Source organism: Puma concolor, chromosome A2 (assembly GCF_028749965.1).
Source record: "Puma concolor isolate L17-30 chromosome A2, mPumCon1.1.hap2, whole genome shotgun sequence".
In the NCBI taxonomy this organism is placed as follows: domain Eukaryota; kingdom Metazoa; phylum Chordata; class Mammalia; order Carnivora; family Felidae; genus Puma; species Puma concolor.
In genome coordinates this window covers 849,723-864,421 of record NC_141668.1, presented here as the reverse complement: position 1 = coordinate 864,421, position 14,699 = coordinate 849,723, and the positions used below count along the sequence as shown (strand labels likewise).

Here is a 14,699-nt window from a genome sequence, read left to right as displayed (position 1 = left end):
TCATCTACAGTTTTGGGGGGACATATGTTTCCAATTCTTTTGGGTTCATGCCTGGAAGTGAAATTGCTGGGTAGTATGGTAACTCCACACTTGACTTGCTGGGAGCTGCCCGAATGTTTTCTAACATGGCGGCACCGTTTTACATTCCCACCAGCAACGTGTGAGGAATCCGGTTTCCACAGCTCCTCGCCAACGCTTGTTATTGGCCACCTGTTTCCTTACAGCCATCTAGTTGGTGTGAAGTGGTAGCTCACTGGCTGTTGATTTGCATTTCCCTGATGGCTAATGATGTCATGGACTCCTTGTCTTCCTTGGAGAAATGTCTGCCCAATTCCATCACCTGAATTGGTGTTGACTGTTGCAAAAGTATCTCTCCATCCACAATTGAAGCACCTATATTGCCTGTCTTACCGTCTTTATTTCACGACAACTCCTTTCTTTACTGATTATTGGAATCACCTTTATAGCCTATTCCCTTAACAGCAATATTCTGAAACATCAAAGCTGCCAGGCTTTCTCTTAACAATTATATGTAACATCAAATCCGTGGCCTGACCGACATGGTCTTTCATTGAGCCTCCACCTGTAAGTCCCCCTTATACTGAGCCCATTTTCCCGGGAGGAAACAGACTGTTTTTCCACTAGACGCCTCAAGGCCCAGGTGTCCTCCCCTCTGGAATAGCTACAAAAGTGTTAGAAATGTCAGCGTTCTACCTCTGTGGAACCGTCAGAATTTCATGGACAAACACGGAAATTTCCAACTTGGAGGTTCTCAGAAAAGTTATGGCTGTCCTTGAGGCTTACTCCGAGCTCCCTCCATGGTGTGGAATGGGTCCACGAACCATAAAATTTTAAAATCTTGCCCATTCACATTTTCTAAGTGCACCTCGCTTGGGGCACAACATCAATGTTGAGTCAATAAGGGAGTAGACCTTCGGATCTAGTTAAGATGTGCAGCCATCACTGAATTTAAGACAAATGGTTCAGACTCCCAAGTCTGGCTATTTTCAAAAATATTTGGGTTCAGGCTTCCAGGATAGACTTTGGTGTAGCAAGTCAGAAGTCAGAAAACTAGGGTTGATAAGGGTTCTAAGTTGTTGTTCTCACATATGAACTTGGGCAAATCACTTGACCTTTGGAGACTCAATTTTCTGTCAAAGAAGGAGACTGGACATTATCTCTAAGATTGCTTTTATTTCTAAAATGATGTGATTTTAGCTGTCATCCAAATTGTTTAATGTTGTCCAAGTACTAGCTGAAACCAATTGCTTTTCCTTTAGAAAAGAGAAAGGAAGATTCATTAGAGAAAGGGAGAGAAAAATAAAATGCTACCACACAAATAGCCCCTCCAGCATTTTCCCACAAATTGGGTGTAAGTGTCAATCTTAAGCCCAGGCTGAACTCCCGTTCAGAAAGGCTGTCTCTGAACACCTGGTCAGGTCATAGTGCTGGGGGCTAGGGAAGGCATCCAAATGCCTCATTAATGTGCCCACAAGCCTCTCTCCTCTTTTTGCCATGAATGCAGCCTAACCGAGGACTTCTGCTCAAAGAGCCTCTAATTACGGTCGAACTGGAAAGCCCCTGGTAAAGAACAAACCAGGCTGAACACAGTGCACAGTGGATCACTCCTGAACGAAACCTGTGCAGTGGAATGGGATAAACAACCTACTTTGGGTCTGTTTATGCTGTGAACCAAATTAAGGTAAAGAGGGAAAAAGAATATTTCAGTAGGTAAACTGTAGAAATCATAGAAAAGCATCAGTTTTTACAAATCATCCCAGGTCCTCTGTAAATGAAGGCCAGCATGATGGTGTCCTCAGGGGAGCTCACTGTGGCCCAGGCGAGGGTGCCACCGAATAACCAGGAGTCCTGGGAAGTGGGAGATCGGCAGGAAGTGTATTCTGGTGGCGGCTCCTTCTGCGTGGCTTCAAGTCTTGAAGGAGAGACTAGTAGGCGGGGCTGGATTCTGGGGCAAGGCTGCCTGGGTTTGGCTCACACCTCTGATCTCACAAACCTAGTGAGCTTTGCTTTGGCGAAGTATTTAATCTCCAAGTCATCCGTAAAACGGGGATGATAACACTCTGCTTGGCACAGCGTGTTAATCGCTACTGCCACTAGTATCGTCAGGGTTATTATCTACTTTACCTCCTTAGGCCTTCATTTTCTTTAAAGCAGGAGGAAGTCCACAGATGAACTGAGCATAAACCACCCCCCCCCCCCCGAAGAAGTTTTAAGCCTCAATTCAACAAGCTTATGATGTCAGGTTCCCTAAAATAATGCTGAATAATTTTTAGGACTTTAGTCGCCCCAATCCGGAAATTAGCAGCCTAAAAGTCTAACAATTTGCCACTGCCCAACACATGGTGTGGCCAGTTTTGGTACATTGGTTCTTGGTACACATGCTAGAGAAATCTAGTGTGGGAATCCCTGGTATGGTAAGTACACTGTGTACGAGGCATCTGAGAACTGCCACAGTTGATAAAATTTACCCCGACATTCCATTCCTCCAGGCACATTCCTTAACCCACAGTGTGGCCACATGAGAAGTAGAGTCTGCTCACCCGCTCACCCACACCTTCTACACTGGATAAAACCACGGGGAAGGAAGGCTCTTTGGGGAGACTGGCCTGATCCTGTCAGCACAGCTCTGTGGAACCTGCACAGCTTTGGACAACCTCCTCGCGCGTCACTTTTACTACCTTCAAAATTAGGAATATAGTTCCTTTTTTTCTTCAAGCAGATAAAAGGATGAGAGTAAAAAGGTGAGTTAAAGTGCTCAGCACATGGCTCAGAGGAGATGTTTGATAAATGGTAGGCGGTCGCATCACGTCTATCACCATGATCCCCACCGACATCATCATCACCATCAATATCGTCACTATGAGCATGATCGTCACCTCCCTCACCACCGTCACCTTCATCACCGCCATCACCATCCTCACTGCCGTCAGCACATCCCAAGCACCAGTGATGCGGTGTGCCAAGCTCTGGCCTACATTCTGTGGGGGAAGACTGTCTCAAACATGGACCTGTCTTCAAACAAATCGCAGACTGCAATGGGGGTTATGTCACAGACGTATGTAACTATAATTGAAAGCATATTATTAAAGAGGTTTAGTGATACCAATTTGGAAGGAAGAGGGGAAATCAGGGCTGCCGCCTGGAGGCAGCTGACACACTTCCTAAGAGCCGCAGGCTGCACTGCACCCCTATCTGCCAAACAATGAAACAGCCATGGATGCTCTCTATACCCACAGCCTCCCCAGGACCAGGGGACCAGAGCTAAAAGCCAGGCCTCCTTCCTCTCACGGAAGTCTGCCCACTCCAGCCCCAGACTGTAAAACTAGGAGTTCAGACGGCCAGGAAGGCCCCGGGGCCCTCGGAGCCCCACGTGCAAACAAACACTGAGTGGAGGAGACTCATGTCTGCACACTGGCCACTAATGCTTATCAGATGTTCTCTTATGCCAAGGATCCAACACAAATTAGGAAACTCAAATTGGGCCATCTTTTGACCACAGAACAAACATTTTCTCCAGGTTGTCTCACAGCCTGAAGGCAGCATTGACAAGCACATTGATCAAGACATGCTTACTGCCGGTGACGAAACACACAGCAATGGGGCTGTCCGCAGGCTTCCTGATGAGATGACCCCATAATGCCATCGGATGTGGCCAGATCTGGGAGCCTCGTAGGAAGCCTCCACCTGCAATTCATTAATGTAGAGATGGGATTACTTCTCTGTGCTTTTCTGTGCTCAGGCCATGGAGGATGATTCGGGGGAGTCATCAAGTCTCTTCCTCTCCCTCTATCTCTGTCTCTGTTTCTCTGTCTCTCTCTGTCTCTCTGTTTCTGTTTCTTTCTCTATCCCTCTCCACTCCTGTCTCTCCCTCTTTCTCTCCTTCCCTCCCTCTCCCTCTCTCCCTCCTTTCTTTGCCCACTTCTGCCTCCCTCTCTCCCTCCGACACTCCCCCCCTCCCTACCTCTCAACACAGAGAGAAGGATGTCCTGCCAAGGTGTTCAGGCTCTAAGTGTCCAGCCTGCCCCGTGTGCAGGGAATGGGTTGGAGGTGTCATTCTTACTGACGGCATCGTTGCCAAGACAAAAGAAATGTTTGCCTTCAGGGGAGCTTAGGGACAGACACTGGTCCATCTTTCTTTGCAGCTGAGACGTAGTACTTTCAGTTAGAAAAACCAGTCTCCAAACACTTTTTACAGGGTTCACAAAAGCTACGTAGTTGAAGAGATGTTAAGTTCTAAACTCAGGATCAACGAATTATGCAGAAAGCTGACAGCAACATGAGGTGTGGACTGTAAGTGAGGGATGTCTACGGTGATACTGCGCCATGCTAGCTTGGAATGGCTCTAGAGACAGCTGACGACATGAAGCCAGCGCCATCGCCTCGCCTCTCTATCCCCCCACATCGCCTCTTCTGTCATTTCTGCTGCACCTGCTGTCCTTCTGGTCTGCACCTTGTCCTACAGCCCCAGACTCAGCAAGTAACAGGCAAAAGGAATGGACTGAAGCAGAGACTTGTGATCCATTTTCTACCCATGTTGGATAAGCACCAGGCATGACATCAGAGGCCCACTGGCTAATACAACCACCAGGAGGACATCAGGATCACAATCACAAAACGGGTCCTGTTTTCTGAGTGCTGGTGCCAGGCTGTTCTTTGGTGTTATTTCTTTTTGATCCTCTCAAAAGCCTATGGTGTACACGAAACTACAGCATTTTTTGGATACGAAGCCAATAGAGTTCTGGCAAATGAGAACCAAGGTTGGGACACGGCCCTGGGCGTCTGGCTTCAGGCTGCGCTATAGAAAGGAGCAGGCTCGCCCTGCAGTCCGTCTGCTGCTCCACAGAGTTTGGGGGAGTAAACTCGGTGGGCTTGCATTTGGCATAAAAAATAAACGTGAAAAGGCTGGGCAAGAATCTCAGGGTTCCGATTTCAGTTCTACGACCAAGTAAGTGTTTAAAGCAGGCATTTCACTCCATCTTTCTCAGACTCGGTGTCCCTCTCCAAACTGAAGGCGTCAGGGAACTTCTCATCCTCATAAACGTGAGTCTACAGAAAGTACAATGCAGCCTGACATGACGAGGCTGTGGCTTTTTGTCCGTCTGTCCCATCAGCTCCCAAGAGTCCCGATGGAAGAGGTGAACGTCTCTCAAGAGTGCCTGAGTAGCTTCTCACACATGGTGACGTGAGATCAAAAACAGAAAGAAAAAGGAGAATGCCTCCTGCCCGTACAGAATGCAACACTAAAGAAAAACAACGAATAACGACTTCTCACAAAGCTTCTTTGTGGCTTCCTGTGTATGTCTGCACAACCACCTCTCATACCAGCAAGCCAGCTGTGCAAGGGCAAGGCCGGCTGCAGGATCTGGCACGGGGCTCAGCAGGATGGAAGGCAGAAACACGGACCCAGGAAATAAACAGGGCAGGGGTCTGGGAGGGATTGTCGGTGCGTGATCACTCCCCGTGAGGTCACAGATTGATTTCCAGCCCTCGCGACCGTCACACCTCAGATGCTCCGCCTACTGGGTGAGCACATGAACAAGTGAGTGACACACAGGCTGGTTTGCCCACGGAGCTCAGCCCCAAGCTGACTGGAGCCTCGGAGCTCAGCCCCAAGCTGACTGGAGCCTCGGTAAGTGGAGAGGGCTGGGCCTACCAGGGAATGGGGGGTGGTACTCACAGTAACTATGATTAACCCCTTCCTGCATATCGGGCACAAACCCCAAGAACAGCTCTACCGTACGATCCCAGCTTCCCACTGAAGGCCAGGAGAAACAATAGGTTGAGAAGGCAACTTTTAGATCAAATGAGCTTCACAGATGTGGTTCAGATACAATGTCGTGGCCACGGTCCTCACAGCTCAGCACCTTTGCACATGCTATTCCCAGTGGAACAGCTAAGAAGAGGGCAGGAGGGAACCTGAGTCACCAAATTCAATTTCCTCAGGCGGCACCTCTTCAGAAATGGAGGAGCAGACGGGCTTGCTGGTGGACGCCTGGCTGCTTCCCAGTCCGGGGCTGTTAGGAAGCTGCTGCCGTGGGCAGCTGCATGCAAGGCTTCCTGTGAACACATCTTTCCTTTCTCTCGCTACGTCACAGACAGATGAATGTTCAATTGTAAAGAAACTGCCAAATGGTGGCTGTAACAGTGGTATCATAGTTATTTTTTTGTTAATTTTGGCCCATCTAATGGACACAAAGTAGCAGTTCCTCAGCATGTTATGCTGTATTTCCCCCAAAGAATAATCATATTTGACACCTTTAATGCCCTCACTGTCCTTTGTGTATCTTTTTTAATAAAGCGCTAAAAACTTTTACACATTTTGTGTTGGCTTGCTCATCTTTTTCTTTTCCATCTTTATTAAGGTGTGATTGACACACAATAAATAGTACACATTTATGCGGACACAACCATACACCTATGAAGCCATCTCCAGCAACGAACATAACTGTCACCCAAGAAGTGTGCTCGTCCCCTAACAGTTCCTTCCAATTGCCCTCCACTCCCACATCGTCAGGCAACGACAGATTTCCTTCTGCAACTCATACACTAGTTCGTATTCTGTAAAATTTTGTATAAATAAAATTATAAAAGTATGTACTTTTTTCCTGTCTTTCAGTCAGCATAATTATTTGGAAAGTCACCCATGCTATGGCATGCATCAGTAATTCATTCATTTTTATTTCTGAGTAGCATTCCACTTTATAGATCAAACCCAGTTTGTTTATTCATTCACTCGTTGATAGGCATTTGCGTTTTTCCAGTCGTTGACAATTACTATTACAGCTGCTATGAATATTCACATACCGTCTCCGAAAGGACAAAGCTCTGATGTATCTTGGACACGAGTGGGATGGCTAAACCATGGAGCAGCATATGTTTAATTTCTTAAGAAACTGCAAATGCTTCCAAAGTAGCTACACTGTTTTACGTTCCCACCAGCGGAATATGAGAGTTCCAGTCCCTCCACCCCACTGCCAACACATGGTGTGCTCAGTCTTTTAAATTTCAGTCATTCTGGTAGGCATGTGATGGCATCTCCTCATGGTTTTAATTTTTATTTCCCTGATAAACAATGATGTTGAACATTTTACAATGAGTTTATTTGCCACCCATTTATCTTCTTTGGTGAAGTGTCTTTTCAAATCTTTTGCTCAATTCTTTATTTGCCTCCTCTCTTTCTTTTTAACAAGTTTTGAGAGTTCTTTATACATTGTAGAGAAAAGTGTTTTCAGGTGTATTATTTGCAAATATTTTTTCCCAGCCTGTGACTTGTCTTTTCATTCGCTTATCATTATCTTTTAAAGAAGAGAATTCTTAATTTTTATGAAGTCCAATTTATCAATTTTTTTCTTATGGATTGTACTTTGCTGTCACAGTTATACATCAGTATGGGGGACCTTAACACTTTTGAGCCTTCTGACACACGATCATGGTATATATATATATATCTTCATTAATTTAGAGTTTCTTTACTCTCATCAATGTTTTTTTTTAATTCTCAGTGTACAAATCCTTACACATATTCTTAGATTTCTCTCTAATTGCTTCACAATCTTGATGCTACTGTAAGTAACTTTTCAGAATTTTAATATCTAATTATTTGTGGTTATATAGAGAAATATAATTGATTTTTGTACATTGACTTTGTATTCTATGGCATTACTATGCTCACTTACTAGTTTTAGTAGCTTTTTTGGTAGATTCCATCAAATTTTCTGCAAAGGTGGTCATGTAATCTGCATGCCTTTTATTTTTTTTTTCTTACTCTATTGCACTAGCTAAAACCCCCAGTACTGAAGAGGCAAGAGCAGACCTCCTTGTCTAATTCCAGATTTTAGGTAGAAAGCATTCAGTCCTTCCTCATTCAGTGTGATGTTAGTTGTAGATTTCTACCATGAATTGATGATGCCTTTTGTCAAATGCTTTTTCTGCATCTTTTAAGACTATCATATAGTTTTCCTTTTTCTTGTTAATATGGTGAGTTACACTGACTAATTTCATATGTAAACAATCTCCTTATATCATCATGTATTATGCTTTTTCATATAATGTTGGATTTGCTTGCTAAAATTTATCTATAATTTTTACTTCTATATTTCTGAGGAATAATGATCTAAAGCTTTCTTTTCCTTTATCTTTCTTTGTATGATTTTAATCCTTTACTATTTATTGACTTATTTTATGGTCCAGCACACGATCTATATCGGGAAATATTCTATGTATACTTGAAAATAATGTATATTCAGCAGTTTTTAGATACTATCATTCTATCAATATCAATTAGGTTAAGTTGTTGATGGTATTGTTCAAATCTTCTATATCCTTAATGTTATTTTACCTATTTGTATAAGAAGTTACTGAGAGAGGAGAGTTAAAATCTCTAAAAATGATTGTAGACTTGCATAATTCTCTTTTTAGTATTCTTGCATTTTTGCTTTATGTATTTGAAGTACTGACATTAGGCTCATAGAAAAGATTTTATGTCATTTTAATGAATTGATCATTCGGTTGTTATAAAATCCTCTATCTCTGATAATGCTAATTGTCTTGAAGTGTACTGTGATTAACATCATCACAGCAGCTTTCTGATATTTAGATTTTCCACTGTGTATATTTTCCATACTTTTACTTCCAACTTATGTATGTCTTTCTAATATCATGTGTTTTGGCTTTAGTAGAATATGGTTATCTGTTTTCTGTTTTTATTAATTTGAACATCTCTGGGGGTGCCTGAGTGGCTCATTTGGTTAAGTGTCTAACTTTTGGTTTCAGCTCAGGTCATGATCTCTCTGTGTCAGCACAGAGCTTGCTTGGGATTCTCTCCCTCTCTCTCTGCCCCTCCCCTGCTCATGTGCATGTGCACTCCCACTCTCTCTCTCTGTCTCTCTCAAAATAAATAAATGAGTTTTTTAAAAAGTTAAAAAAATTGAACATCTCTGCTTTTCATTTGGAGGGCTTAATCCATGTCCATGCTACAATTATCAGTATGGCTGGACTTAAGTCAACTTTCTTGATATTTGTTTGATAGCCCGCAAGGTGGCAAAAACGTCTGCACAGCAGCTTTGAAAACATCTGATTATGTATTTCCTGTGCTTATCCAGTCTCTGTTCATTAGAGAGAGGACACTGGACCCAAAAAATAACAAGTTCTAGGTTCTCGTGCAGTCTTTAATACGGAGAACCATCTATCTCAACATAGAAGAAAAAAGCCTAAGCCAAAAATGCCACCAAGTGCTCATGTTCTGAATCAGCTCGTTACTGTTGTGCTGGAGTGGCCGCATGGCAGGGGGGCCGCAGGGTCCAGCACCCCACCCGGGAAGCGTGTGAGGGAGAGGCCTGCCCGGAAGAACCACAGTGTGTGGCCATCTTGCCGGGGGCGGTTAAGGACTATGCGAGTCGTGCTCGGCAGACGGAGTCAGACGGATGGAGTGTGTGGGGGTGCGAGCACCACACCCTCTCTCCTGAGATGGATGCCGGTCGTCCTGTGCCTCCGAGGGCCCCAGGGTAGAGTCACAGGCACTGACCCCACAGCCTCAGGGCTCTGGAAGGTCACACTCTCGTGCAGAATGGGGAGGCCTGTCCAGATGCTCAGGTCAAGTCACCAGGTAAGTGAGCCAGAGCTGGACGGACTCTGCTGCGAATCCCGCTGACCAGCGTTTGGGGGCTACAGACTCACCCCCGCCCCCAACCTCAGGCCCAATAGGACACGGGGCGGCTCTGGCAGAGTCACTCACCCACCTGGGGGTCACACCCCCAACCCCGGCTCTGCCACAGCTCCCCTGCCCCCAACACTGCCGGCATAGACCACGTGACAGTCTCAGAGTCCCTGATGTCACACTCTTAGGTTACCCCACAGCAGGTGTGGACAGCAAGGCAGTATGGCAGAGGACCCAGGCCGTCCACACCCGTCCTCGTCCGAGGAGCAGCAACTTCGTGCGGCTGAGTGAGGAGACGGCCACGCAGGAGGGGAAACATGGTGCTGGGTTCAGGATGAGCACGAGGCCCCGCGGCACCGGCGGCGGCTGATGAAGCTTCGCCAACACCCTGGGCTCCAGCTTGTGCGCCTTCCTGCTCCGTTTCTGTCCCCGGCGCAGAAGGCCGCAGACTGGTTAGGGACAGGAGCCGCTTCCCAGAGAAACGTCGGCAGGTTGCTTTCAAGCTTCTCCTGGGTCTCGGGAACTTGTAAGGACCGTCTTGCCCTTCCCGCCTCCACAACCATCTCTGGGTCCCACACCCAGGGACGCGACGCAACGTCTCCATTACGGAAGCCAAGGCTGAGCATGAGGCTTCATGTTCCTTTTGATAAAGACACATCGGGAGACAAAGGAGGAGGACAAACGAGTGATCTCACATTTGTGTGTATTCCAGTCTCCCATCCTCGGGACTGGGAGAAGCTGGTTTCCCCGGCACCGCGGAGTAAGTCAACAGGTGAGTCGCTTGGGCTCTGGGCGCCCTGCGGGGCTGGGCACGGGCGTTGTGAGCTCAGCTGCGGTCTCCTCGGGAGACAGGGCTCCAGCAAGAACCAGCAGGCAGTTTCCAGACCTACATTCACTGTGTTTCTGCAGACAGGTTAGGACTAACAATGGTAACTACCACTGACTGAGGCCTTTGCTGTGAGCTCTGTGTGCCTTGTCTCGCTTCTCCTCACAGTGACTCTTAGACTGTTTTACAGCCCAACTTCACGGCCAAAGACCCTGAGGGCAGAGAGGCTGAGCGGCCTCCCCGAGGCCACACGGCACTGGTGGGAACTGGTTCTGAACACCCTCCAGAGTGTCCAGAATCTCGCCCACCATGTCTGGCCCCTGGCCAACACCCAGGAAAAGGTCCTTGACAGTTGTACCTCTCACTCCACGGCATCCAGCTGAGCATCTGGCTCATAGAAAGTGCTCAGTCTCAATAAATGAATACAAAATCTTAAGTTCAACATCTAGAAAAAACGTTAAGTGGATCCGGCTCAGACGGGGTTACGGCCCACACTGAGAAGCCGGCCAAGGGTCCAGGCGGGAGTGGGACTGGCTGATTGTGGCGTGGGGGCCGCCCTGCGTTATCTTACTCTCTCCTGCTAGGGGCTCGTCTGTGAGGACTGAATCCGTTATGGCAAATGCCACGAACTGGGCAAACACATTCCCACGATCCAGGACAGAAACGTGACTGTGCAGGAGCTCCCAGCAGCCTCTCAAAGTGGCCTGGGGGCTCTGGAACCCCATGGCCTCAGCAGGCGCCCTGGCCGGTGCTAGGACTCCCCACAGGGCCTTGTATCCCAATGTGACTGTGAAACGAGGGCTGGACGGTGAAGGACCTCGAGGAGGGGCTGACACAAGTAACAGGACCCTAGAGAAGCCCGGACGACAGACGTCCTTTCTCTGGGGGCTCTGCCCGTAAGACGCAGAACTGAACCAACCTTGCACCTCAGCCCACACCTAACTTGACCTCACCTTGCGGGGCCGCAGCACCAGGTCTGACGTGCCCGCTCAGAGTGCACTGCTGTCCTCAGGTGACTCGGGCCTCATCAGCAGTGTGCCCTCGAAAGGACCTTGCATGGGCACTGCACAGTCTCAGCCCAGGGCGGGCTTTAATCACTTCAGTGGCTTCTTGACAGGAAAGTAATTGAAAAGGGGACACACGCTGCGTCCCCCATATTTTCTGGGGAAAATCTTCTGAGGAAACCCCAGCAGAGCCTCAGAGGAGAGGGACCTTCAGTCATGCGTCACTCATAGAAAGGAAAATATGTCAAATCCCAGTGGACATAACTAATGTCCAGCAAAAAGTGTGCACATCACTGCCAAAACCCAACATGCCCACGATCACCCTGGACTTCAGCACTTTGCCCAAACCCCCTCCTCGGGATGCATGAGGCCCCTGGTTCTGACTGTCCCTGCTCTCTCCAGGTGAGTCAAAATCTGGTAAGTCCAGTTTAACAAGTAGTCATCCTTTTCCATCTAAACAGCTGACATTTGTGATTCTGTTTCTTTAAAATGTCCTTTTGGGGGCACCTGGGTGGCGCAGTCGGTTAGGCGTCCGACTTCAGCCAGGTCATGATCTCGCGGTCCGTGAGTTCGAGCCCCGCGTCGGGCTCTGGGCTGATGGCTCGGAGCCTGGAGCCTGTTTCCGATTCTGTGTCTCCCTCTCTCTCTGCCCCTCCCCCGTTCATGCTTTGTCTCTCTCTGTCCCAAAAATAAATAAAAAACGTTGAAAAAAAAATTAAAAAAAAAAAATGTCCTTTTGAGCATCTCAGAATGGCTTGAGGGCATGTAGTGTCGGTAGAAAACGAACTTCTACCCAAGAGCACGGCGCCTAGACCCTCCGCACCACACAGGATGCCCACCTAGGGCAGGCGAGCCCAGGATGCAGAGGCTTCCTGAGAGGCAGGCCTGGCAGTGTGACCCCAGCACAGTCCTGGGCTCAAGTGTCCCTTGGGTCCCCCTAACCCCAGCACAGTCCCGGGCTCACTAAGCAGGATGGGGGCCCCCCAGGGCCCCCCTGACCCCAGCACGGTCCTGGGCTCACTCACCAGGATGGGGTGTCCCCTAGGTCCCCCTGACCCCAGCACAGTCCCGGGCTCACTCACCAGGATGGGGGCACCCCTGGGTCCCCCTGACCCCAGCACAGTCCCGGGCTCACTCACCAGGATGGGGGCACCCCTGGGTCCCCCTGACCCCAGCACAGTCCCGGGCTCACTCACCAGGATGGGGGCACCCCTGGGTCCCCCTGACCCCAGCACGGTCCCGGGCTCACTCACCAGGATGGGGGCACCCCTGGGTCCCCCTGACCCCAGCACGGTCCCGGGCTCACTCACCAGGATGGGGGCACCCCTGGGTCCCCCTGACCCCAGCACGGTCCCGGGCTCACTCACCAGGATGGGGGCACCCCTGGGTCCCCCTGACCCCAGCACGGTCCCGGGCTCACTCACCAGGATGGGGGCACCCCTGGGTCCCCCTGACCCCAGCACGGTCCCGGGCTCACTCACCAGGATGGGGGCACCCCTGAGTCCCCCTGACCCCAGCATAGTCCCGGGCTCACTCAGCAGGATGGGAGCACCCCTGGGCTCCCCTGACCCCAGCACAGTCCCGGGCTCACTCACCAGGACAGCAGGCTCCCCTGGGCCCCCCTGACCCCAGCCAAATTCAGGGTCCCGGTTCTGCTCCCTCACAACTGAGTGTCCACTGCTGTAAAGGCGGTAAAGGAGGAAACACCCTCTTTGCTGCCTGTAGGTGTCCTATCTGTATTTGATGGTGGCTTTCTAGAGCTCCCGAGCCTGCTCCAAGGAAGACATCCTGAAGACCTTCACCCCTAAGGGTCCTGGACTGCTGACTGGCTCCGTGTGGACGGTGGGTGGGCAGCCACTGCTGGAGTGTCGTGTGCACCTCTGAGCAGGGTCCAGGAGCATTCTCTGCACACGCCCTGACCGTCCCTGTACCACATACTAGTCCAGGACTCAGGAGAGAAACCAGGAAATGCCAAAGACTCACACTGGAGAAAAGGGCACGTGGCAGGTGAAAGACACCCCCCCGGACCACGGAGCTCCGAGGCTCACCTGGGCTGGCGGCCTGTTGTGCTTTGTGCGGAGGCGCACGTTTGGAGCAGCAGCCTGGGACAGGGCCTCCAGGTATGGCAGGTAGCGCTGGACAGCCCTGGCCAGACCACCGTCGTCCTCCAGACTGGACCTCCTGTCCTCATCCACACTCTGCTTCGAGGTTCTGAAACGCAAAAGAAAACTATGAGCCAGTCGCACATTTGTTTATGTCAATTAGCTGCCTGGCCCTCTGCTCCGCGTGACAGAAATGCACGCGGGACGGCCCTGGAGCCTGAGCAAGGACACGGGTCTCAGGGCCAGAGGGTGAGGCCCGCCTCCTTGACGCACATTAGCCTTGGACTTGAATCTCTCAGGCGCCTCCCTGAGCCTGGTGTCCTGACGCGTCTCCGAGCCACCGTGGGCACTTGATGAGGGGCCCCTGGAGAGGTCAACGTGGCCTCTTTGAGCACCGGGGGTGGGAGGCAAAAGCCAGCAGACAGAAAGCAGCCAGGACTTGCTGCAAGGCCGATCCTAGGAGCAGAGGGCAGGGCTATGCGGTGGGCCCGCAACACGAGAGGCTCACGTGGAAGGGGGTCTGAGGTTTGGGAAATGGAACAGGCTGGGGAGGAAGGAACACAGGCAGAGGAGGCAAAGGCAAAACCAAGAGCCGAGAACGGGTCTGAGGCCTGAGCCCCGGCTGCCGCGAGTGCAGGTCGAGGCAGCGGAACTGAGAGCTGACCTCGTTACAGACAGGGCAGGTGGGTGTCCCACAGGCGAAGGCTGCTCTCCCCCAGTGACATACAGTAGAAAGAGCCCTGAAATCAAGCCCTCCCTGGTCTCACCGCGTCCCGACGCCTCAGCAAACACCCCACATACATGACTGTTCAGATGCAGGGAGCACCTGCCGATGGCTCGCTGCTCACGGCTGCAGAAGAGTGACCCAGAGGTGCCCTCCTGACTCCCAGGGCCCACGAGCGTGCTGGGTCCCAGGGCACAGATGGCACTAGACCCACGGTCAGCTGACTCTGAGATGGGGGCCTGATCCTGGGTTACCCCGGAGCCCCAGTGTGGCCACAGGTCCTTAACAGAGGGCGAGGAGGTGGAAGGCGGTGGTGGAGTGATGAGGGGCAGGATGACTTCCAGGAAGGCGGGGAAGAGCACAAAAG

The 14,699-nt window shown here is 50.0% G+C and overlaps 1 protein-coding gene and 1 long non-coding RNA gene across 2 annotated transcripts in view; one reads left to right on the top strand and one right to left on the bottom strand.

The window, feature by feature from the left end:
• Window positions 1–14,699, bottom strand: part of PTPRN2 (protein tyrosine phosphatase receptor type N2) — an 806,499-nt gene that overhangs the window by 493,491 nt on the left and 298,309 nt on the right. Inside the window, exon 6 of the mRNA XM_086680696.1 lies at window positions 13,555–13,717. Coding sequence (XP_086536822.1) covers window positions 13,555–13,717 — 163 coding nt within the window. The remainder of the gene's footprint in view (window positions 1–13,554; window positions 13,718–14,699) is intronic.
• On the top strand, window positions 5,616–6,334 carry LOC147582904 (uncharacterized). The gene is made up of 2 exons (XR_015243523.1): window positions 5,616–5,650; window positions 5,965–6,334. It is a non-coding gene; the product is annotated as an uncharacterized LOC147582904 (long non-coding RNA).